The 24,328-nt window shown below is 35.1% G+C and overlaps 1 protein-coding gene across 1 annotated transcript; it reads left to right on the top strand.

The window, feature by feature from the left end:
* Positions 1 to 3,372: 3,372 nt before the first annotated feature.
* LOC308266078 (amine sulfotransferase-like) lies at positions 3,373 to 23,429 on the top strand (the record flags this gene model as incomplete). Its single annotated transcript, XM_080700112.1, has 7 exons — positions 3,373 to 3,439; positions 4,947 to 5,036; positions 12,464 to 12,672; positions 16,462 to 16,588; positions 17,386 to 17,480; positions 21,344 to 21,530; positions 23,308 to 23,429. 7 exons carry the CDS (start codon positions 3,373 to 3,375, stop codon positions 23,427 to 23,429), a joined length of 897 nt encoding a protein of 298 aa, XP_080556238.1.
* Between the last annotated feature and the right edge of the window lie 899 nt (positions 23,430 to 24,328).

Raw genomic sequence — 24,328 nt, 5'->3', positions numbered from 1 at the left:
TCAGCATTATTACTGCTGCATCCCAGTAAAACTGACCACACAACTTAGAGGAAAGAAAACTTATTTGTCCACAGTGTTTTAAAGATTCTAGGTTAAGTCCATGTGAAGCCAGGGTCTGCAGATCTCAGGAGATGGTTGTAGAAAGCAGAGAGAGAGAGAGAGTGCAAGGATTTTGCTCTCACACTATGGAAATCAGAAACAAGAGATCAAGCAAGCCAGGGGATTCAAAGTCAAAAGCAGAGTCCTTAAGGTCATATTGCAGGGATTGACCTTCTCCAGCCACATACCACCAGGCTAGGTTACCACTCAGGCCATGGTAAATTCATCACAATGAATTTATCTACTAATGAGATTACACCCTTGTGGCTTAGTTACGTCTACTCTGAACATTAATAAATGAACTCTTCAGGGAATATTCTGTGTCATATTACAACTACTTATACCAGTCCAAAGAGGTTCCTGATAAATATTTGGGGCTACTTAGATCTTGTGTAGCATAGAGCACTATAATAATAGGAATGATTTTTCTTATAATATTTCCTCCAACATAAATAATACAAAAATGTAAAAAAAAACAACAACACAGTATCATGAATGGGCTTTATTTCCTGGAAAGTGAAAATGTTTAGGAAGATAAAGTTGGAGGAAAAGTTGAGTGTTATATACTGTCAAGAGGAAAGAGACTAGAAAACAGACAACCTGGATTTAATATCTAGTTCTACTCATAATATATCCAACCCAACAGTCTTTATGAACTTGTATTAGAATAATTTTGTTACTTTTGATGAGAAAAGGTAAGACTGGCTCCAATATTTCACTAAGATATGTAATAGTCAAACAATTAGCACAACTTTCAGAATCAATATTTTTCTAAAGAAGAGGGCTTCCCTTGATGCTGACATGCAGATCGTATAGGAGACCAGTAAAAAAGCCTGGTGTACTTACCCTAATGAACAGATTCAGTTCAATAAACTCAAACATTTCCAAAGCTGCTGAGTTGGGTTCAAAGTCCTTTCTAAAATAGCTTGAAAAAGTCAGGATGAATTTGCTCAGAAACCTACTCTATTTTCCCCTAGGATCCTCTGATGTTGATAGAGTATTATGAAAATAGATTGAATTGTTTCTACTTCAATAGAAATGCCACTGGAGACTTCAAACTTTTGTTTTGTTTCTCATGATGCACAACTGAGAATATGTTAAAAGCATAGCCTAGAGGCACACATTTATAATCCCAGTACTTGGGAGGCTGAGACAGGAGAATGTTTCAAAATAGAAACAAATAAAATACAGCTGGGTATAGCTCAATGGTAGAATACCAATGGATTCATTTCCCAGTGTTATGGGTATTATAGCCATTACTGGAAGAGTTTAGAGGAGTTTCCAGGCTTGAGGAGGCTAAACCGAAAGTATCAAAAACAAAGGGCTTTTCCATTAAAAAGGACACAAAGATTATAAAAAAATCTTTAAAGTGCACAAAGCATTTTACTTTATACTTCATATTTCAAAATTAAAAGTGTACAACTTATTTTCTTAAATTACTTATTTCTTTTTTGCAATTAATCTCTTTATTTTTTCTAGTACTGGTTTGGAAGACATAAATTCCTTCAGCTTCTTTTTGTTGTGGAAGATTTTTATTTCTCTGTCTAATTTGAGAGATAGTTTGTTTTTTTGCTTAGAAAACTTTTGGCTGCATGTTTTTTTTTTTTTTTTTTTTTTTTTGAGAGTTTGGGTTATGTGACTCCAGGCCCTTTTGGCTTTCATGACTTGGTTTGAGAATTCTGGAGTGATTCTAGTTGGTTTGCCTCTCTCTGAATGTCACTTGGTCGTTTGTTCTTGTTTTTTTTTGTTTTTTGTTTTTTTTTTTAAGGTTCTCTTCTTGGCTTGTACATTGGTCAGTTATACTATTATGTGGCATGGTGAACCTTTTCTCTGATCTTGTCTAAAAAGAGTTCTATAAGTTCCCTGTATCTGTGTATTGACCTCTTGCTCTATGTTTAGAAAATATTCAAATATTAATTCTTTGAAAAGACTGTTGATCCCTTTGGTTTCACCTTCTATTTCCTCTTCTATGACAATTATTCTTAGGTTTCCACTGATGCAGAGCCTGAGTCTGTCTGAGCCTTTGCTATGTCCAACAGCAGACTCCACCTCCACCTTCACCAGGTTGAACTGCAATGTCTCAGACCCAGGGATTTTATCTTGGCTGCAAGAATCCCTGGGGGCACAAATGGATGTTCTCCTACAGGGATGATGTAAATAAAGATGACGTCTTTACTTACGGTGTTGTTGAGCACTGATCTGGATCTCTGGAGGGCATGGTGTGCTCAGCTGCCACCACTGCATGTTGTAGCCGATCTTTGTGCATGAGGAATGAATGGTGTATAATTTAGATGATTTGCAGCTACTTACTTTAAGTCCTTGGTTGTTTTCCTGTTTGTCTCTGGAGTCAGGTGCAGTGAGGGAAGATGGTTCTACCGTGGCACCCATGGCCAAGAGACTGATAGGTTTCTTTTCTGCTCTCTGATCACTTTTTTTCCCTTCTTCCTTTTACTTATATTATTTTTAATGTTATGGTGTTTTGTGACTTTTTTAGAATACTGTTTTTAAGGCAATGGAGATTAATTGTCAGCAGGAATGGTATGTGCTGCTTCTGTTAAGTCGCTATCTTCCTGGAAGTCCAACATTTTTTATAATTTGGCTTTATCTATCTTAAAATTATACTTATTTCCCATATATTAAGTACCAAACAGAAGAAAAATAACAATTATGTAAGTCAATATATTTAGTTAAGGCAAAGTTCTCATGAGATTACAAAGAGACAATTATGACAAAGTTTTTAGAGTCAAAGATTGGCCTTTAATGTGTACTGAGTCAAGGTATGTGATGTTTTGCAAGGGTGACTCCCTTGACTTTCACATAACTTCCTTTTGGTAACTTCCCACAGAGTTTTGGACTAACCACGGGGTGCTCAAAAATGCTGGGAGATCAGCCCCTTATATGCATTTTTTCAGATAAGCAAATCATGTTCCATCTGACCCAGGAACAGGGTATGTTTTCTAAAGGGGTAGGCAATGTCTTTGGTGCTTTTATGAATAAACACTCATCTTCTAAGGGGAAGCAGGTTTATATGGCCGGAAAAAAAGAAACCTTTACCCAAATCCCATAACTCCCAAACTTAAGCAAAGTTTACAAAACAAAACAATAACAGACAACAAAAAAGAATACTACATAAGGAGAAACAAACAAAAAGTGGGGGACCATTGAACTCCTACTCAGCTTTAGGGTTCAAAGACTCTTGCCAGGCCTCTAAGAACAGTGTCAGTTGCCACCCTTAATCTGCATGGTGTGAGGGCTCCCCCCTGTCACCCAAGAATGGGGAGCCATTCAAAAGGGCAGTTTGAGTTTATGTTCTGTTGGTCCATGAAACTGAAGGTCAGAGGTTTGTACATGAACATACATATGTACATATATACATTAAAAACCCATTTAAGAGAGGGTGCAAAAGAACATTTTAGCAAAATCACCAAAATCAATGTCTCTGACCTGTTGTCCTCCATGATACAAAGATATTGAGGTGAGCCCTCAGCTCAGGCACTCAGAATCTTCAGTTTCCATGGCTAACATGATGGAAAAGAATTTCAGCACATGCCAGTCAAAGACATGGGCAAAGACATTTGGGAAAGGGAAGGAAATACATATTCAAGACAGAATGTGGACCACTTTAAGATAAGGAAGGCATATTGGTAAATTTAGAGTTCTTTTTGTATAGGAGACTTTCATGAGGGGTGGGCTAGAGAAAGTATGTGAGGATGAGCTTAGTCTGGTAGTCCTGAGGAAGTTTATGGTAGTCTGGTGGTTAGCCTTAAGGCCCTCAGGTTGATTGGTTGATTAAGGTCCTCATTACCTGATTGACAGATATGCTAGAGTGTCCTAAGTTATAGGCTTATCAAAATATTGCATCTGTCTTATTATCAATGCATGGGGAAATTATAGTTTTTTTTAAGTTAACTCTAGGATCTATGGGTTTCCCAAGAATTTTGGAGTCAGGCTTGGAAAAGAGAACTGGTTTGTGTACTAAAAGAGCTCTAGGTTCTTATATTAAAGTTAAGTTTACTTTTCCTTCCTGTCTATCTCCTTTATACCTACTTATTCCTTCTATCTTACATCAAGATATTGCTTATGGACTCTTGGTTTATTAAAGATCTTAGAAACTTTAGGTTTTGTGGGCAGATAGGACTAGGATTAAAGGTGAGGGCCTTTGGGGATGTTTGCCTCAGGAAAAATAGACCCTCTTGGGAAAAGATAAGAATCAACAGTTAATTTTTAGATTTTGTTTTATATTTTTGACAGTTAAGAAAAAATTTATTGAAGTTTTAAAAATTGTGGTATAGAAATACATATCAACTGATTTAAGTCCAACATCAAAGAAAGAAATTATGGAACCACAATATTTCCCCCTTTATCACACTAGGATAGATTACTATTCAATCTAGTTCTTGTTTTTTTCTAGGCTGTGTTCCACACAATATGATCCCTTCTAAACAACTGATTTATATAACTGAAGACTCCAAAATCCCTTTTTCTCTGAGAAGCCCCAGACACTTATACATTTGTTAGATACTATATTCTTTTTTTTTTTTTTTTTTTTTTTGGTGGTACTGGGGTTCCTGGAAGCCCTTCTACCTCTGGGCTACACTTCCAGACCTATTTTTACATTTTTTTATTTGGAAACAGGGTCTCCTAAGCCAGCACGCGGCTGGCTTTGAACCTGCACGATCCTCCTGTCTCTGCCTCCCAAGCTATAAGCGCGCGCCACCACGCCCGGCTAGATACTATATTCTTTACCCATCAACCCACATGGGATGATTGTCAGCAAATCCTTCAGACCTTGTTTACTTTAGAAGAAAAGGAGAGATTCTGGCAGGGAGCCCAATAAACTGTTTTAGGTTATAATGAAGCACCTACTTTGGATCCCCAGCACCTAGAACATGTGATCACTTCTAGTGAGCCTAACTTGGACTACAGCTCAGATCCAGGTAAGGAGGAAATAGCCAGATACCACCAGGCTCTGCTTGGAGGAGTCAGACTGCCAATCAAAATCCCACTAACATGTCCAAGGTAGATGATGTGGTACAAAGGACAAGTGAGTCTCTTACTGCTTTTTTAGAGCAGCAAATGGAGGTTTATCAAATCTATATACCCCTAGACCTCAAGGCTCTCAAAATTGGTGCATTATAAATATGGCATTTGTTTCTCAGTCAATCCCTGATATTAAAAAACATCTTCAAAAGTTAAAAGAATTTGAGAGAAAAGTAATTTCAAAATTAGTTGAGATTCCCCAGATTAAAATATTTTATTATTTCAAAATAAAGATAATACAGAGGAAGAACAACAAGCTTTCATTAATCACAAATTGACTCTAGCCTCAGCCCTAGCACTAGCTCTTTCTAATTTCATAAGCCCTTCTTCCTATTTGTGGCAGAAAGGGAATAGCAAAAGGGATGCTAGCGCACACCCTGGGACCATGTAAATGACCAGTAGCCTTTCTATCAAAAAGACTAGACCCAGTGGCAGCCAGGTAGCCAAGCTGCCTGAGAGCCATTGCAGTAATATCTGTATTAGTGAAGGAGGCTGATAAATTAACCCTGGAACAGGACTCAATCAACCATGCTTCTCATGCTGTGGAAACCTTATTAAGGGGGCCATGCAAAAGATGGATGTCAAATCCCAGAATTACCCAGTTATAGGTACAGTTTCTAAATCAACCTCACCTTTATTTTGTTCATTCTAGGGCACTAAACCCTGCCATCCTCCTGCCGAATACTGAAGAATAGGCACTCTCTCATGACAGCCAGAAAATCCTGGATATCACCCATGGCACCAGAGATCTCACTGGCCAACCCTTGCCTATGCCAGATGAAACTGATTTCACAAATAGAAGCAGTTTCATTGAGCATGGAATCAGGTATGCATGGGCAGCAGTCATGACCCAGTCTGGGGTAAAATGGACTCAGGCACTTAAACATGGCACCTCTTCCCCAAAAGCTGAACTAATAGCTTTAGCCCAGACCCAAAGGTTGGAGAAATAAAAAGCTGTTAATATTTATAGTGACAGCTGCTATGCTTTTGCCTTGGCTCATGTTCATGGGGCAACATAACAAAAAAGGGAACCTTCAAAAGGACAACATATTAAAAAATGTGCCTGAAATTGTAGCGTTGCTCAAAGCAATATGACTTCCCTGAAAGGTAGCTTGAAAGGTAACCAAGCAGCAGACCACACTGCGAAGAAAGCAGCAAAAGGAGAAGTGATCCCCATAGAGTTTCTGGAGATTCTCACCTCTCTCACAGAGCTGCCTGACAGCCCTGATTAAGCCCCTTTAAACTTAAGATCCACTGAGTCCTTAATTACCCACCAATTAGGTTGGAAACTTCTCCTGGACAACAGAATTCCGATACCTTCAGCCTTGAGCCAAATATGGATAAAACAAGGCCATCAAAATACACATTTGGGGGGAGACAAAACTCTACCAGCTTCTGACCAGAGTATACCACATTCCAAGACTAAAATATCTCATCCATCAAGTAGTCACTTGCTGCATTGCCTGTCAAAAATCAAGTAGTGGAGCCTCTTATACCTGCAGAAATGTTCAAGCCAGAGGAACAAGTCCTAGAGAATTTCTGGGAAATTGAATTTAGTGAGGTAAATCGTGGGCAAGATGGGTATAAGTATCTCTTGGTTATGGTGGACACCTTTTTGGGATGGACTGAAGCTCTACCAACTTGAACTAAAATGTCTCAAACTATGGCTAAAAATTATTTTAAGAAATTAAAATAAGAGCATATGCCTTTCCCCCTAGTTATATAGTCAGTTAAGGTTATGATGTTAATTACTTTTCAAAGTTTTCTTTGTGGCAGAAAGGAAAAAAAATGTGTTTTCAGACACCAATAATGTTTATCTAATGTCTTGATTTTTCTGGTGGTAATCTATAATTTAATTATTAAATTAAAATGAGTAAATGCATGCCAGGCGTGGTGGAGCACGCTTGTAATCCCAGCGCTTGGGAGGCAGAGACAGGAGGATCGCACAGGTTCGAAGCCAGCCGCACGCTGGCTTAGGAGACCCTGTTTCTAAATAAAAATGTAAAAATAGGTCTGGGAGTGTAGCCTGGAGGTAGAAGGGTTTCCAGGAACCCCAGTACCACCAAAAAAAAAAAAAAAAAATAGTAAATGCAAGATGCAATTAATGCTTTGAAATGTTTGAGGCTTTTTAAAATCTAAGATAACATTTTATTCAATCAAATGGACTTCTAAATTGTATATGTAAAAAACTATTGTGAAATAGATTTGTTTGGGGTCTTTACTAAAAGACAACAAAGATTGCAAAAAACAGGGTTCAGGTCAATGTATAATTTTGTATACATTGCTTTGATGAAAACAACTATGTGTTCTTTTACCTGATCATCCTAATAATTTTAAAAATAATAAAATCAGTGTGGCCATTTTGGCCACACTAACAAATAATTGTCATACTACTAGAGCCCAGTAGGATAAAATTTAAAAAACTGATTTAAAAAAGCCTAATAAAGGATTTGAAAAAGTTGCAGTTAAACCATGGAGTCCTTCTGTAATATGTAAATAACTTGCCTTTAGCCAGCCCATATTATAGACACTGAATAAGAAAAGGTTTTATATATATATATTTATGTAATAAGGCAGGTTAAAACTAAAAGAAAATTTAATCAGTTTTCTAAAAGTTATATTTAATGCATTTCTTTTATGTTAAAACAATTGAGTTTTCCTAAGTTGAGATGCTCATTGTAAAGTTCTACAGAATTAGCCTTAAAAAAATAGAGACTTTATATTTTATCAAGATTATCTCTTGTGTTTACTTTTTTAAGACTTAAACTACTTAACAGTTTAAGTATCTGTGCATTTTACTACCTGTTAAAATGTATAATTTTATAACTTAGACTAAACAAACAACTATTATTCTGGATTGCTATAGTATATTTGATATCCTATATTTCCAGGATTAAATTCACCTTTTTATCCATCCAGGATACTCCTCTGCAAATAAGTAAACTACTGCATTTCAATTACAGAGTTAGCATAAAGGCTTTGGGTATTTTCTCTATCTCTTTTAATGAACTTCTTATACTAAGATTATTTTGCTTTTCAAGGGTACTTGGAAATTTGTTATTTTAATCAGTCCTAGCTGAAATGTAAACATCTGAGAAAAACTGTATGTCTTTAAAGTCCAGGCCACTGTAAGGCTTAAACAGATTATTTTAACATGTTTCTTGTTTTGTTATAAAATATAGTTATGACCTATCTCTATTTTCATTGAGGGAAAAACAATTTATTTCAATATAGTTTTTTTAAAGGATTGTTTCAAAATGTAAATTGAAGGAAGAAAATAAGGCAGAAAGAAACCAGTAAGTAGGAATGAGAGAGAGATGTGATCTATGAGTACTGTTCAAAACTTTAAAAATAAAAGAACCTATATAGGCCAAGTTAAAAACATCATGTGTGGCTTACAGATGACTCTACCCAATATATAAAAACAAACAACAAAGAGAGTAGTCACAGACTTAGAAATCATATGCTGTGCTTCACACTTTGCACCACCAGGATTTTTCACAATGTTATATGGTCTGTTGCAAAGATATTGACTATCAGGTTTCCAGTTTGAAATGCCAACAGGTGGATGGTCCATGGTAAAGAGTTATGGAACAGAAAGGTATTGACAAGGTATTTGGGATATTCTATGATGTACACCTATGTCCATTTTCTACTTTTCAGTAGATGCCCACTGCAGCTGCCCAATAAGCACACCAAGAATGTGAACACAAGAAAAACTACTTGTGGATTATGTTCCAGGGGCCATGACCTTCAGTGATACTAACTTGTAACCTAACCACTATGAAGATACAGATGATGATGAAAATGGAATCATACACATGAAACCTCATTTGTAGGTTTGGTCCAGTTAGTTGGTAAAGAGTTATGGAATAGAAAGGTATTGACAAGGTATGATGTAAGACTGTATGATGTAAGACTATGTCCATTTTTTACTCTTCATTAGATGCCCACCTGCCATCAAGTTACAAATGATGATGAAAATGGAATCACACAGTTGCAAACTCATCTTTTATGTTTCCCTAGATCACCCACCTACAATGAGACCTTAACTGCTGCAGCCCTACTCTGCTCTCTCTATCCACAGAAAGTAGTTCTATTTAAGAAGTTATCAAATGTAGTAGTTCTATAAGATTTGTATGTATTTATTCATTTATTTTTTCATTCATTTATTTGTACTAGGAATTGAACCCAGAGACATTCTACCTTCAAAATACACCCAGCCCTACTTTTATTTTTATATTTTGAAACAGGGTCTTACTAGTTTGATGAGAGTTGCACTATTGGCCCAGACTGTCCTTAGACTTGCTAGCCTCCTATCTCAGCTTACTAAGATTATAGACATGTACAACCACAATCAGATAATAGTTGTTAATGATAACTCTGGCTGAGCGTGGTGGCACACACTTGTAATCCCAGCATTCGGGTGGCTTGAAAAAGGAGGATTGCGGTTCAAGGATAGCCTCAGATATTTCTTAGTTAGGCACTTTGCAACTCAGTTGGACCCTGTTTCAAAATAAAGAATAAAAAATAGTGCTGGGAGTGTAGCTCAGAGGTAGATTCCATACCCAATACCACACACACACACACACACACACACACACACACACACACACACGGAACTGATCTCTTATATCTACAAATAAAGCCATCTACTACTAATCACAGTAGTAGATGGCTTCCTACAAACTACTACAGTAATTATCAAGAACTTGGTGTGGTCACACACTGGGCAAGTTGTAATATATCTCAGATTAACACTAGATCTCATCAAAAGGACCCAAGAAGAACTTGTAAAGATCAAGGATCCATAAGGATTAGTGGGAGGCAGTTTCACTATCAGCTGTGCCATGACTGGAAAAATCCTCTGTGAACTAGGAGTCTCTTGTCTTCTGCCAGCATCTCTGAAACTATGGCAGGTTTATGAGTTAGTTTGCATATAGGGTAAAATGCTAGACCCTTCTCAGGTTTTGATCATCAAACCTTTGGGGTCAGGATCTACGGTAAGATTGAATGACCTCCTCACCATGCCTAGCTCGTTCGGTAATAAAATAAGCATCTAAAGCTGTAAGGATAAAGTAGGACTTGAAGTGAGCAAAGCAATATAGTGAAAAAATATTTGTTATTTATTATATAGTAAAACTATGTATGACCAACTTTTTTGAGGTGCTCAGGGACAGCTACATCCTAAATAAACCAAAAAATGTATGTAAAATTTTTAATAACTACAGATTTACCACATAGGTTGCATATAACACTTAGAACTCAAACCAAGCTTTCTAGGTTTCACCCCTTGCTGAAGTAGAAGTCAACCTTAGGTACAGCACCTACCTCCTGGGGCACAAGATTGTGTTTCACACTTCCTTATACTTAGGATCTTCACAGACCTAAAAAACTATTTCCTGGTAGACTCTACTGGTCAAGATCTTTTCATGGAATACTGCTGAAGAAAGTTAGCTTTTGGGAAAATGAAACTTTAAGAGGGATAGAGCTAGAGCCTTTCATTAATGAAACATTTACAATTTGAAGAAAAACGACCTTTACTGCCTCAAATCTGTCCCATAGACCAAGCTAACAGGTCAGCATTTGCCAAACACCTAATCTTGCCTTCATATTTGATTAATTCATATGTCCCATCAGAATTGACAATATAGGCATTGCAAATATACTTATATCCTAGAGATTTGGGTTTCATTTAACTTTTTTCTGATTCTTAATGTTTGTCTGCATGAAGGCTGGGCTGCTGTTAATGCTGGAAAAGAACACTTCATACACATGTATCACCTAACCAAAGTGAAGCCTGGTATCAGATGTTCCATGCCAACACTTACCAGATTTGGGATATGTGATTGAGAAAACATCATCATCTCTAATTTCAAAATCTTCTATATTTTCTACTCTATCAATATTTACAAAAGAACGTTCAAAATTACAGCCTTTAAGGTTAAGTATGTGTGCATCAATATTGTCCATACTTTTTACCTACAAGTAAAAACAAAATTATATTTAAGTTCTTACTATTTTAAAGACATGACTAATATTTATTGAGTTATCAATATCTGCCAAATATTTCAATGTCTTGTGTATACCAGACCACTTACCATATCACATACATTAAATAAAGTTTTTGATAATATTAGATCTTAAATAGTCAGTAGCAAGAAAAGGGAGAGGTACTGAGCTTGCTTTGTCAATTTATCTATATATCTCAAATGTAAAGTTATAAAAATAAAGGTCTCAGAGCAAGACATGGTGGCACATGCTTGTGACCACAAGACTTGGGAGTCTGAGACAAGAGGATCAGGGTTCATGGCCAGCCTCAGCTATGTAGTGAGAACCTCTGCAACTAAGTGAGACCCTGTTTCAAAGTAAAGAATAAAAAAGTAAACTGGGGGTTGGCACAGAGGTAGCATGCCCCTGGGCTCAATCCCCAGCACCACAAAAAAAACAGTCTCAGGAAGAAGACAGAGGTTCCCACAAAAGAGTAGAAAATGACTTTCTAGCCATGTCTGGTGGCACATGCCTCTAAGCTCAATACCTGGGAGGCTGAGATAGGAGGATCACAGGTTCCCAGCTGCCCAGCCTCAGAAACTTAGTGAGACCCTTTGCAACCTAAAAATTGTCTTTCAAAGTAAAAAATAAAATAGGGCCGGGGTTGTACTTTATCATGCCTCTGTGTTTAATTCCTAGTACCACAAGAAATGAATATATATGCATATATATGAAATGAGCTGAAGGGCTTCAAACTGGAAGAAGTAACAAAGAAATGGAAATGCTAATACCCTAATGTCATCAGTACCCATTTTATGCATGTGTGGAACTATCATATGTAGAATCATTGTAAGTTACTAATAGTACCAAAAGGATCTCACATGCCATTCAAGAACCACAGAGAAGGAGCTGGAGAATTAACCTGATTCACCATTTTCATGCAATCAGAACAACCACAACACTTCAAGTGAGAAAGGACTAAGGGTCCTTGATTCCATCCTCAGTACTCTAATGTTAAACACAGACTAAGGCAAACCAGAAATTGGACAAACTCGCTAGCATACTTAGTCTTAGTCAACCACTAAGCCAAGCATGGGAGGGAGTGATGGGAAGGAGTGGGGTGGGGACTAGGTGGGGGCTGGCTGGGTGATGTGTGCATTTATGTCTAAACAAGTTTTTTACCCCATTATGATGTGTAAATACAATGCACCAATAAAAATATAGAAAAGTAAAAAAGGATATACCAAATGGTTTTAAGATAAATAATTTTACTGTTAGTATTTATTTTTGACAATCATTTCAGGTTTGAAAACAAGATTATTTATTTTTACAGGTAGCATTTGGATTCAGCAGATACTATGCTTGATTTATTTTGAAAGACATCGAAACAGAACTGAAAACATCAGAGCAATTAATAGAGTCCGGTTCCTTGAATATAGTGATCACAATGTAAACTTTTCAGAAATGCCTTCTCCTCGCCTCATTTCTTCCCACATCCCATATTATTTAGCACCAAAAGGTCTGAAGAAGAAAAAGGCTAAAGTATGTCATAGAACTTAATCAATTTTTGCACAGACAAAATATCTGCTTTAATATTGTTCCCCATCCCCATGCATCTGCATTCTTTTATTTTTATTTTATTTATTTATTTATTTATTTATTTATTTATTTATTTATTTTTTGGTGGTATTGGGGGTGGAACCCAGAGGCTTTCTACCTCCGGGCTATACTCCTAGACCTATTTTATATTTTATTTGGAAACAGGGTCTCACTAAGTTGCTGAGAGCCTAAGTAGCTGAGGCTGGCTTCGAACCTGTGAGATCCTCCTGTCTCAGCCTCCCAAGTGCGGGGATTACAAGCGTGCGCCACCACGCCTGGCTCATCTGCATTCTTTTAAATCTTAAGATTCTTAGATATTTAGGATATTGTCTTACACATTAAAAATATATAAAGTTATAAAGTTATGCATTTATTAAATTATTGCACATAGAATTTGCACTGTAATTATATAGCATATGGCCAAATTTCTTGTACATCAGCACATAAATGTTCATTCCACTTATGGTGCAAGGGATTTTATTGTATTGGCTATGAGATATTTAATACATATTTTATGGTTGGATAGATTATACATATCACATTTTTATAAAAATTTCTATAAAATTTGTATTTTCTTACTCTGGTGCCATGTTTCACAAAATATTCAGATTAAAATTTCCTACTAGTTTAAGTGTTAGCAGTCATCACCTACCTGCATTCTACAATATATCAAGCTTATACTTTATCAAATAGAATATAAGATTGCTTCTTACTTCACTTGATTATTAGCAATGAGAATTATCAAACTGCTAATATGCTAGGTAAAAATATATTTCATTCTTGAATAAGTTACACTTTTTACTTAAATGAACCTTTTTTGTGGTATTGGAAATTGAACCCAGATGCATTCTACCTCTGAGCTACACCCTCAGCCCTCTTTTCTTTTTGATGCAGAGTCTCACTAAGTTGCACTAAGTAGTTGGGCTGGCTGTCCTCCTATCTCAGTACTAGGATTACAAGAGTACTCTGCCACACCTGGCTGAGACTGTTATGTTTTTATGGGCCTTCATATATTCTTTCTATTCTTTGCCAGTTTTGTTTTAGTTTGTCTTATTTACTGGTTGATGGAAGCCTTTACATGGTATATAAGTTTCTCTAATTTATAGCTCACTTTAAAAATTGTTGAAAGGTTTTCATCTTATGTAACCAATCTGTGAGTCATTAATAACAGGGTCTGGTACTTTTCAAAGAAATCACATTCTATGCAGCATTTATGCAAATATTTGAAAGATTTTTCCTAATTAGTTTCATTTGAATTTTGCACTCATGATAATAAAGTGTGTCTCATACTGTGTGTGATATGAGATATGAATATTGCAACTTGTCCAAGGGGTTTACCAGTTGTCCCAAAATACTTTCTTAAGGGTCTCACTTCAGGAATCCCCACCTTTTGGAAGCCTGTGTATCGACATACTAAATTTTTATAGTCTTGCTCTTCCCAATCTGTATTCTTTATTCCAAAAATGAATACATTATGTTGAATACGTGGTAGTGCTTGATTTTTTTGCATCACAATTGATAAGATAAATTTTCCCATCAACCTTTACAAAAATATTTTAATACCACAATGATTTTAAATGTTTATTGTAATTTAATAAATTATAGATTGATTGGGACAATTGGCACAGAGATATTCCAACATTCCTCCAGCTTCATCCTATGGTTCTTGTCAATCAGGTCCATTTTTCTGTCTTCCTTATGTGCTTCACAATGTTCTCAAAACATTTTTGGCTCCTTTTCTTTAGACTGTAAGATGTTTAACATACTACAACATAGTTTTTTTTTTTCTATGACCTTATCAATTTACTCCAATTCTGTGAAGTATTTTCCATTCATCCTGTAATGATGAAAATTTTCATATTCTCTCCTTTTCAGATTTCTGGGACATAAGTAGTTTTCTATTTTACTGAGTTTGTATCCTGTGAAGAACTAGCTTCTTTTTTTTGAAGCATAACGTTTCCTGCTTTGTTGATTTGTGCTTTTACTTTAATTATTTTATGTGTTAGTTTGCATTTCTTGCTTTTTTTGCTGTTGTTGTTGTACTGGGGATGGAACCCAGGGGCATTCTACCTCCAAGCTACACCCACAGCTCTATTTTTTGTTGTTTTTATTTTGAATCAGGTCTCACTGAGTTTCAAAGGGCCTCACCAAGTAGCTGATGCTGTCCTCGAACCATGATACACCTGTATCAGCCTCTCAAATGCTGGGATTACAAATGTGCCCCAAAATGCCCACCTGCATTTCTATCTTAAGTGCTTAGCATATCTGCTTTCATTTTTTATCTTTAAAATACTGTTTAAGATGGTGAATATCATCATTTTTAGTATAGAATATGATTAGCATTATAAATTATTAATTATAGTATTCCTATTTAGTCTTATGCCTATAGACAAATATCACAGTGTACAAGTGTTCCTGTTCTAGCATCACAAATTATACATTGTCCTATTAAATGGTGTGGCCTTCCATTTTATTTAATTTTATATTGTCCCTTATTCTATCTTTTGTTGGGACTTTGCCATGTGCTCTTGTTTGTTCTTGATCGTCAGTGCTATTTTTACTGCTGCATAATGCACAAATAATTTAAGTAATTCTATCAAATATCTACTTTTGTTTCACTGAGGAATTAGTTTATTACAAGACTTTGCTATTAATATATGCTACTATGAACTAAACTGAATATGTTTGCTGTTTGCATATGCATGATGTTTCCTAGGATATGCATACAAGAATGTAACTGCCAAGCACAAAAACAGAATATTCAACTTGATGGGGTGTTGTTATATTTTTTTTAAGAAAGCAAGTATATCCACACATGTTACCACTAGCAATAGATATGATTTTATTTTTCCCCTAGTAATCTTATATATCAGACTAGTAAATTTTTGTCAAAGTGGTAGTTATAAAATGGCATCCCAAAGGAAACTTAATTTGCATGTCCACAATCAATAATGAGATTAAAAACATATTGATAACGTTATTGGTTACAATCATTTTTTATTCTGCAGAAGGACTATGTCTTTCTCCCAAATTTTTAATTAATTTACTTGAAACAGCCTCTGGATTCTAATCCATTTTTACTTATATGTGTGGTTTCTCTCATATTTTATGGCTTTTTAAAATTTTATGAAGCACTGTAAATAATAGCATTTTAAACTTTAAGACATTGGAACTGTGTTTTTGTTTTAGATATTTACATTTTGTTTAAAATATCATTCATTGTTTCAAGATTGGAAATGTGAATTTTATGTCAAAGATTTTTGTACATATTTAAATACTTAATCCATTTGTAAATTATTTTTCTGTGTGATATAAGACACATTTTCTTTTGATTCTTTTTATATGGATAACTATTTCAACATCATAAGTAGTTCTTCCTTTTTCACTTCTCTCCAATACTACCTTGGAGATACATTAAACATCACATAATATTCATGAAAGCTCAATTAATACAGACACTATAAATTACATTGCAATGTTTATAAATAATACAAATAATCAATTTAACTTTTTAGAAATTTGTACTACATTATGTCACACATCTGAAAGGTCATGTAAGTAAAATATTTTCAAAAACATTGAAATAGCAAAAAATTGTTAACCACCTAAATTTTGTTGACTAGTAGACTGGATGAAAATAATTATGATTCATTAAAAAAGAAATCATTATGTATCTGTTAAAAACCTTTATGATTAACCAAGAATTAACATATTTCATAATTCTTCCTTCAGATTCTTTATATCTACAGAAATCCTAAAGATGTTATGGTCTCTCATTTTCATTTTTCAAATTGGCTGTATAGATTAAAGAATACAGAAAACATACAGCATTTCATGGAAAAGTTTCTAGATGGAGAAGGTAACTATGAATTTATTTATCAAGAAACTTAGGGAATGCATTTAGAGAGACAGAGACTGGCAATATTGGACAATATATGCACATGTGTTACTGTTGTACACCAACTCAAGTCTGCCACCCAGAGGCATTATTGTCCTTGTCAGGACCAGTGTGCAAAAGGCAAATAGTTTAAAAAATATTGTGATCAGACCATAGGTTACAAATTTGCTAGTAATTAAAAGGAGCTAGAGATGAAGGTAGTCTCAAAATTTCTAGAATGGCTAATGTTGAGGGGAGTTCCTGTGCTCTACCATGGACCTGAGGGGGTCTTAACAGGGCAGCTGTGGATTTGTTGACTCTACTTTTGAGGAACACTGAGTGATACAAGATTCTAGAGTGTGCGATCAGGACCTCACTCATTTAGAGGACTGCATTCACATTCTCTCTCATTGTAGAGAGCTAAGCCTGCTCTCCAGAGATCTTAGAGAATCAGAAGATAAACAGAGACACATGTTTTTGGGTGGAGAAAATAGAAAATGAAGATACTTGCTTTAAGTATATCTTTAAATAAAGGCCCTTGGGCTTCTTATCTCTTTATTCCTCCTTTCTTACATGCATTGAGTAGCTTGCATAGGCGGGTTTCTATGAAAATCATGCAAATGTTTTCCAAAGCTCTAGCCATTCTAAAACACCAATGTAGATATACAATGATGGGAGCTTTGTTTTATCCTGAAGAGTTTAAACCAGAAAAGATAGAGTATATTCTGCCATTGAACCAATGTGATACCTTTATCCCATTATTTACAATTTTTTCACAGTTTGGGGAAGCTATTGGTTCAATCACATAAGAGGCTGGTATGAACACAAAGATGACTTCAACATTCTGTTCATGAGTTATGAAGATCTAAAGAAGGTAAGACAGAAAGACTACTTTAAAATTTTTGGAGCCCGGTGTCATGGCGCATGCTTGTAATCCCAGCATTCAGGAGGCTGCGACCTGGAGGATCGCGGTTCAAGGACAGCCTCAGCTACTTAGCGAGGCCCTCTGCAACTCAGTGAGACCCAGTTTCAGAATAAAGAATAAAAAATAGGGCAGGGGTTGTAGCTCGGAGGTCAAATGCCCCTGGGTTCCATCCCCAGACCCGCAAAAAAAGAAAATAAAAATAAATAAATAAAATTTTGGGGAGGCTGAGACAGGAGGATTGTGGTTTCAGAACAGCCTCAGCTACTTAATGAGGCCCTTTGAAACGAATTGTGATCCTGTTTCAAAATAAAGAATAAACAAAGTAGAGCTAGGGGGTGTAGCTCGGTGGTAGAATGCCTGTGGGTTCTATCCCCAGTAATGCCACACAAAACAAATTTTTTTTGTTTAAAATCTCTCTCCTTTTGGTTTCAGAAAAACACATAGTCCTCTTCATAATTCTATTGTATGTGTTGGGTGATGCTTGAATTCTCCATCCTTCCCATGTTTACTGGTCTTCCTAAGTGCTCTTTTCTCATTTTTTTTGGTGATTTGTTATTGCATCACCATCTATAGCAATAAAGCTAACCTCAAATATCTAGAGCACCACTCTCATTAGTTTGTTATGAAAAGTTTTTTTATCAAATGATTCTTTACTTCTCAATGTAGTAAAAACCTCTTTAAGAGTTTAACAAAAAATAGCAGTGGAATGGAATTAATACTTTTAGAATATTATTCCTACTTATGGTTTATAATTGAAAATAGTAAACATATGCAGACCAGATGTATTTGAGAACTGTGTGCTCATCTACGGAATATCAACTGTGCTTTGGATTGAAGTGGTGTCACTTTGTTTTTTGTTGGTTTTTTTTATTTTTTTATTTTGGTGGTACTGGAGTTTCTGGAAGCCCTTTCACCTCTGGGCAACACTCCCAGACCTATCTTATATTATTTTTTTTTATTTAGAAAAAGGGTCTCTTAAACCAGCACGGCTGGCTTCGAACCTGCGCGATCCTCCTGTCTCTGCCTCCCAAGCGCGGGGATTACAAGCGTGCGCCACCACGCCCGGCGAAGTCACTTTGAAAGAAGAGAATATAGAGTTGTAAGACACAGCATACAAAAGGAATGTGATTATATGGAAAATATATTTAAAAAGAGAGAGTTGTCAAGGAATCTTCCCATATTTCTAGATGGTGTATTTATAGAGACAGTGGTTAAGGTATTGAGGGAATCCTGAAACAATTTAGAGAGTTCAATTATGACGTTACTTTTGAAATATGAAATTTAAAGTGAGTTAGAAATGTTTAAATAAATAACCTGAGAAATAAACTCAAAATAGAAATGTGAAGTTCAAAAAAGAGTTTTGGCTGAAGATATTAATGACAGTATAGTACCAATGTACCCAGCTTCTCTCTTCTTAATTTGATTACTCATTGTATTTTATATGAGAGAAATTATACAGCATTTGTCATTTTTTTGTGATACTAGGGATGAAATTCAGGTGCATTTTACCTCCGAGCAACACCCTCAGTCCTATGTTTTATTCTTTATTTTGAAACAGGATCTCACTGAGTTGCAAAGGTTCTCACTAAGTAGCTGAGCCTGTCTACAAACTGCAATTCTCCTGTCTCAGCCTTCCAAATTATGGGATTACAAGTGTGTGTCATCATTCCTGGCTCAGCATTTATTTATTTATTTATTTATTTATTTATTTATTTATTTATTTATTTATTTGGTGGTACTGGGGTTCCTGGAAACCCTTCTACTTCCGGGCTACACTCCCAGACCTATTTTTATACTTTTTAAAATTTGGAAACAGGTCTCTTAAGCCCACGTGGCTGGCTTTGAACCTGTGCGATCCTTCTGTCTCTGCCTCCCAAGCACAGGGATTACAAGTGTGCGCCACCACGCCTGGCATGATTTATCATTTTTGACTGGCTTATTTAACTTACCATAGTGTCTTTGAGGTTCATCTGCATGGTACCATGTGCCAGGGGTTTCTTCTTTTAAGAAAGTAATCTATCTATCTATCTATCTATCTATCTATCTATCTATCTATCTATCATCTATCTATGCATGCCAGACTTTATTACATTAATTCATCATAATATATATTACTACTTCATGTAAAATCTTAAAGTGTGAAAACTCCAAATTAATTTTTCCACTTCAAGATTGGCTATTTAGCATCTCTTAATATTTAATATGAATTTCATGACAGATTTTTTTATTTTGCAAAAAAATGGATTTTGATAGAAATTGCATTAAAATATTTTTTGCAAAAAAATTGATACTCTAAAATTATTTTTTGCAAGAAATTGTATTAAAATTATTTTTGCAAAAATAATGTCATTATTTTGCAAAAATAATGTCATTGGGATTTTGATAGAAATTGCATTAAATCTATGAATCATCTTTTGTTGCATCTTAAAATCACTGTCTTCCAATTGATGAATATGGAATATTGTTTTATTTATTTATTTCCTTTTTTATAATCTTTTGCATGGGTCAGTAGATAAGTCTCTGATTTTTTTTTGTGTGTGTGTGTGTGTGTGTGTGTGTGTGGTACTAGAGATGGAACTCAGGAGCATTTTAACTATGAGTGACACCCCAGCCCTATTTTTTATTCTTTATTTTGAAACAAGGTCTCACTAAGTTACTGAGAGCCTCATTAAGTAACTGAGACTGAATTCAAACCTGCGCGATCCTCCTGTCTCAGCCTCCCAAGTACTGGGATTACAAGTGAGTGCCACCACGCTCGGCTTTTTGACATCTTTTATTGATCTAATTCCTATGGTTTTTAAATTTTGGTGCAATTGTCAATGTATTTAATTTTAATTTTCTTCTAGGTTTGTTTTCTGTTGGAATGTAGACATTCAACTTATTTTTTGTTTGCTGATTTATAATTTAAAAATTAAACTTTTAAAAACTATTTTTAAGAACTAATTTTTTGGGGGGTGCATACTGAAGATGAAACTCAGCGGCTTTCCACCTCCAAGTATACCCTCAGCCACATCCTTTTTATTCTTTATTTTATGTATTTATTTATGTATTTATTTATTTACTCATGTTTGCATTATTGGAGATGGAACCCAGGGGCATTCTACCTATGAGCTATACCACCAGCCCTATTTTTATTCTTTATTTTGAAACAGGGTCTCAAAATAAAAGAGTTGTAGGGACCTTAATAAGTAGCTGAGGCTGTCCTTGAACCACGATCCTTGTGTCTCAGCCTCCCAAATGCTGAAACCACAGCATGTGCCATCATACCTAGTGTTTTTTGTTCTTTGGTTAGGAGTGCTGCATATATGTTATGCTGTCTTCTGAAAGATAATTTTATTTCACTGTTTTTTATTTGGATAACTTTTTTTCTTTTTACTTCTAAACTTCTCTGTCTAGTATTTCCAGGATTATAGTAAATAGAAGTAGTAAAATTGAATTGGGCTTTTCGCAGATCTCGTATAAAAACTTTCCAGTTCTCTCAGTTTAGTATGATATTAGCTGTACATATTGCACACATGACCTTTCTCATTGGATTTCTCATGTTGAGATAGTTTACTTCTATGGCATATTCGTGGAGAATTTTTAACAAAAAAAAGATATTTCCCATTTTAAAATGTTTTCCTACATAAATTGAGATAGTCATGCCTTTTTTCTTCATTATTCTGAAGTGATACAATGCATTGATTAATTTTTATATGTTGAATATTCTTTCCATCCCAGGGCTAAGTCCTCCTTGATCAGGTTGTGTGTTTAGCTGTAACTCATGCATCCTTCATAAGCTGAATAATTTCTCATACCCATGACTCTTCCAGGACCTCAGAAGCTCAGTGCTTAAAATCAGCAGCTTTCTTGAGAAAGAACTGAGTGAGGAAGACGTGGATTCTGTTGTGAGACAGGCTACATTTCAGAACATGAAGTCAGACCCACTAGCAGATTATGATGATTTTATTAAAAATAAATTTGGAGCAAGAAAGGATGAAGGAACTTACCTGCACAAAGGTGATGGATGCTCAGTAGTTTACTGTAGCAAAAACATGGAGGGTCCCCTTGACCCTAAGAGAAATAATCAGGGCTTCCAGTTTGTCTCTGCAACTGATAATGGCATTTGAATATGGAGAGTATCAAACACCCTTACAGAAAATAGGCCTGATGAGGTTCTTGGGAAACTGATGGTTTTTTGGTTTTCTTTTAATTTAATTCATAAAACTCTGCCTTTTTTAATTTAATTCATAAAACTCTGCTCTTTAAAATTTATTAGTAGTATTGTCTGAAAGCTATGGAAATGTTAGACCAGGAGAATTCTAATCCCGGGTTTTTTTTTTCATTTCTTCTATTCTATTTTAGGAAGTAAACTTAAAATATTTTGTTGAGCAGAAATAAGTTTGCATTATTGTTTCCTCATTTGTCAGCTTGCTTCATCACAAAAATTAGAGTGATATCTTATTAACCTTATTTCCTATGACCTCAGTTACTTAAAAGACTAATTGCAATCTCAATATGCTCTAAGAGTTGTTAAGAATAGATATATATTTTGATATGAGCATTGATTTTATGAATAATCATATAAACATCTAGAAATTGCACTAGATATTTATTTTTTAATTCTTCTTTTTATTTTTTTGCCATTTTTTTTTTGTGTGTGTATGTGGTACTGGGGATTGGACCCAGGGACATCCTACCTCCAAGCTGCACCCCCAGGAATTTTTATTTTTTGTTTTGAAACAAATTCTAGATAGGTTTATGAAAGTCTCAGTAAGTTGCTGAGGCTGGTCTCTAAACTATGATCCTCCTGTATCAGCTCACTCTTCATTCCTCAGCTTCAGCAGACACATGAGCAATCTTATTCACATAATAGCTGCTATCCATTCAAAATATAAACAGTAATGTTTATACAAGCATAACTGATGGCTGAAGATGATTGGTTTCCAACTTTTATTATGTAAAACTAAAACAATGGCAGATCTGGCCCCCTATGTGACCCTGACTTCACTATGTAAAACATTTTTAGGTATCATGTTCTTAAAATTGAGGAAAATGCATTTTTTTTTTGGTGGTATTGGGGTTCCTGGAAAACCTTCTACTTCCGGGCTACACTCCAAAACACGTATGTTTTATATTTTTAATTTGGAAACAGGGTCTCTTAAGCCAGCAAGGCTGGCTTCGAACCTGCATGATCCTCCTGTCTCTGCCTCCCAAGCATGGGGATTACAAGTGTGTGCCACCATGCCTGGCAGGAAAATGCATTTTTAAAAGTAAAGAAATACTTTATAATAGGGTTAAGAATCATTTTACATTTTTATTATGGTTTACTTAGTATAATGCCTCAAATATAGTAAAATATATTAATTCTAATATGTTTATGTCTTTGAGGATTTTTTCTTCCTAAAGAATGGTCATGATTGGACAGTGAAAGTTTAACACATGGGGAAAAGAAATGTAGATCAGTTTCCTGTATTACTGTGTTCTTAAGGTTCTTTCTTATCTCATTCCTCTATGAGAAAAGGTGAGCTATCCAACCCAATAGAGAACTAACATATTTTCTGTTTGTTTAGGAAATAAATTAATATTAAGTCCCAAGTTTTCAATTCTGAAAGAATAATAAATATTCATATATTATTTCGAGCTACAATTGTGATGGATTTGTTACTTATTTCAAGCTTATATAGGCTCCACATCTGGGGCAATGGGACTAAATGGATTAATATGGATTGGGGTAACCTTCACCCCGTGAGTGTTTGTCATTACCCAGGGCCCATTCTTGTGCTTATCCCACTAGGTACCATTGGAAACTGGAAGCATCATTTGACTGTGGAGCAGAAAGAAAGATTTGACAAAATATTTCAGAAGAACATGAGAGACTTTCCCTTGAAGTTCATTTGGGATATACATGAGGACTAGAATTTTTATCACAGTGTAAAAATAATCATAAAATCGAATCAGAGGATAAAATTGAATATACATATTAATTTGTCTGTTATTAATTATAAAACTTGTTAATTAAAAATTGAGTAAGCCCTTTTTATATTAATTGCTAGGAATGGGATGAATGTTTTGAGATTTAAAATTTAAATTGCATTAGAAGATAGGCAGCTTTGGTACCCTGAATGAAAATGAAAAAATACAGAACATAAAAGGTGAGTCATAAATGTCTTCAAAATGTATTTTGTACTGTCCATTTATCTCTATTTTCAATTAAATTTAGGATCAATAAATATTAAAGTCACATTTTCTTGTAATCAAATTTTAATTTTGATTTCAAATAAATATGAATAAATGTGATATTAAGTGGAATAAATGAAGAAGTCTTATCTCAACAAATGCCTTATGTTAATAATTTAAAAGATCACAGTTTGAAGTGAGTGAAAACGAAACAGAATTTAGTTCTGTCCAACATGGCTCAATGGTAGATGTCTGGATTTCCAGTTTTCTGGAAGGCTGAGACAGGAGGATGGCAACTATGAGGCTAGCCAAGGCAACTTAGCCTCTACCCCCAGACTTTTAAAGATAGGACTTGTGATACAGCTCTATGGTAGGGCTCCCAATACTGGAGGAAATTTTTGTTTTATTTACAATGTATTACTCACTAAAACTATTCCAAATAAATTTAATACTTAAATATTTAAGATAAAATAATTTTAAATAACTAAAAAAATACAAGTGACCATATTTATAATTCTCAAATGGATGTTGGTAGCAAGTAAGCATTTAATGAGGCGGAAATATAAGAAAATAAAGAAAAAAATCACTGATAGTTAGAAACTTGCTTTCTGAATCCAGAAGGCAACAGTTGAAAGTTT

The sequence above is a fragment of the Muscardinus avellanarius genome (assembly GCF_963383645.1).
Source record: "Muscardinus avellanarius genome assembly, chromosome: 8".
Classification (NCBI taxonomy): Eukaryota; Metazoa; Chordata; class Mammalia; order Rodentia; family Gliridae; genus Muscardinus; species Muscardinus avellanarius.
The sequence above is the reverse complement of the archived record's forward strand: the minus strand, read 5'-3'. Positions and strand labels throughout refer to the sequence as shown.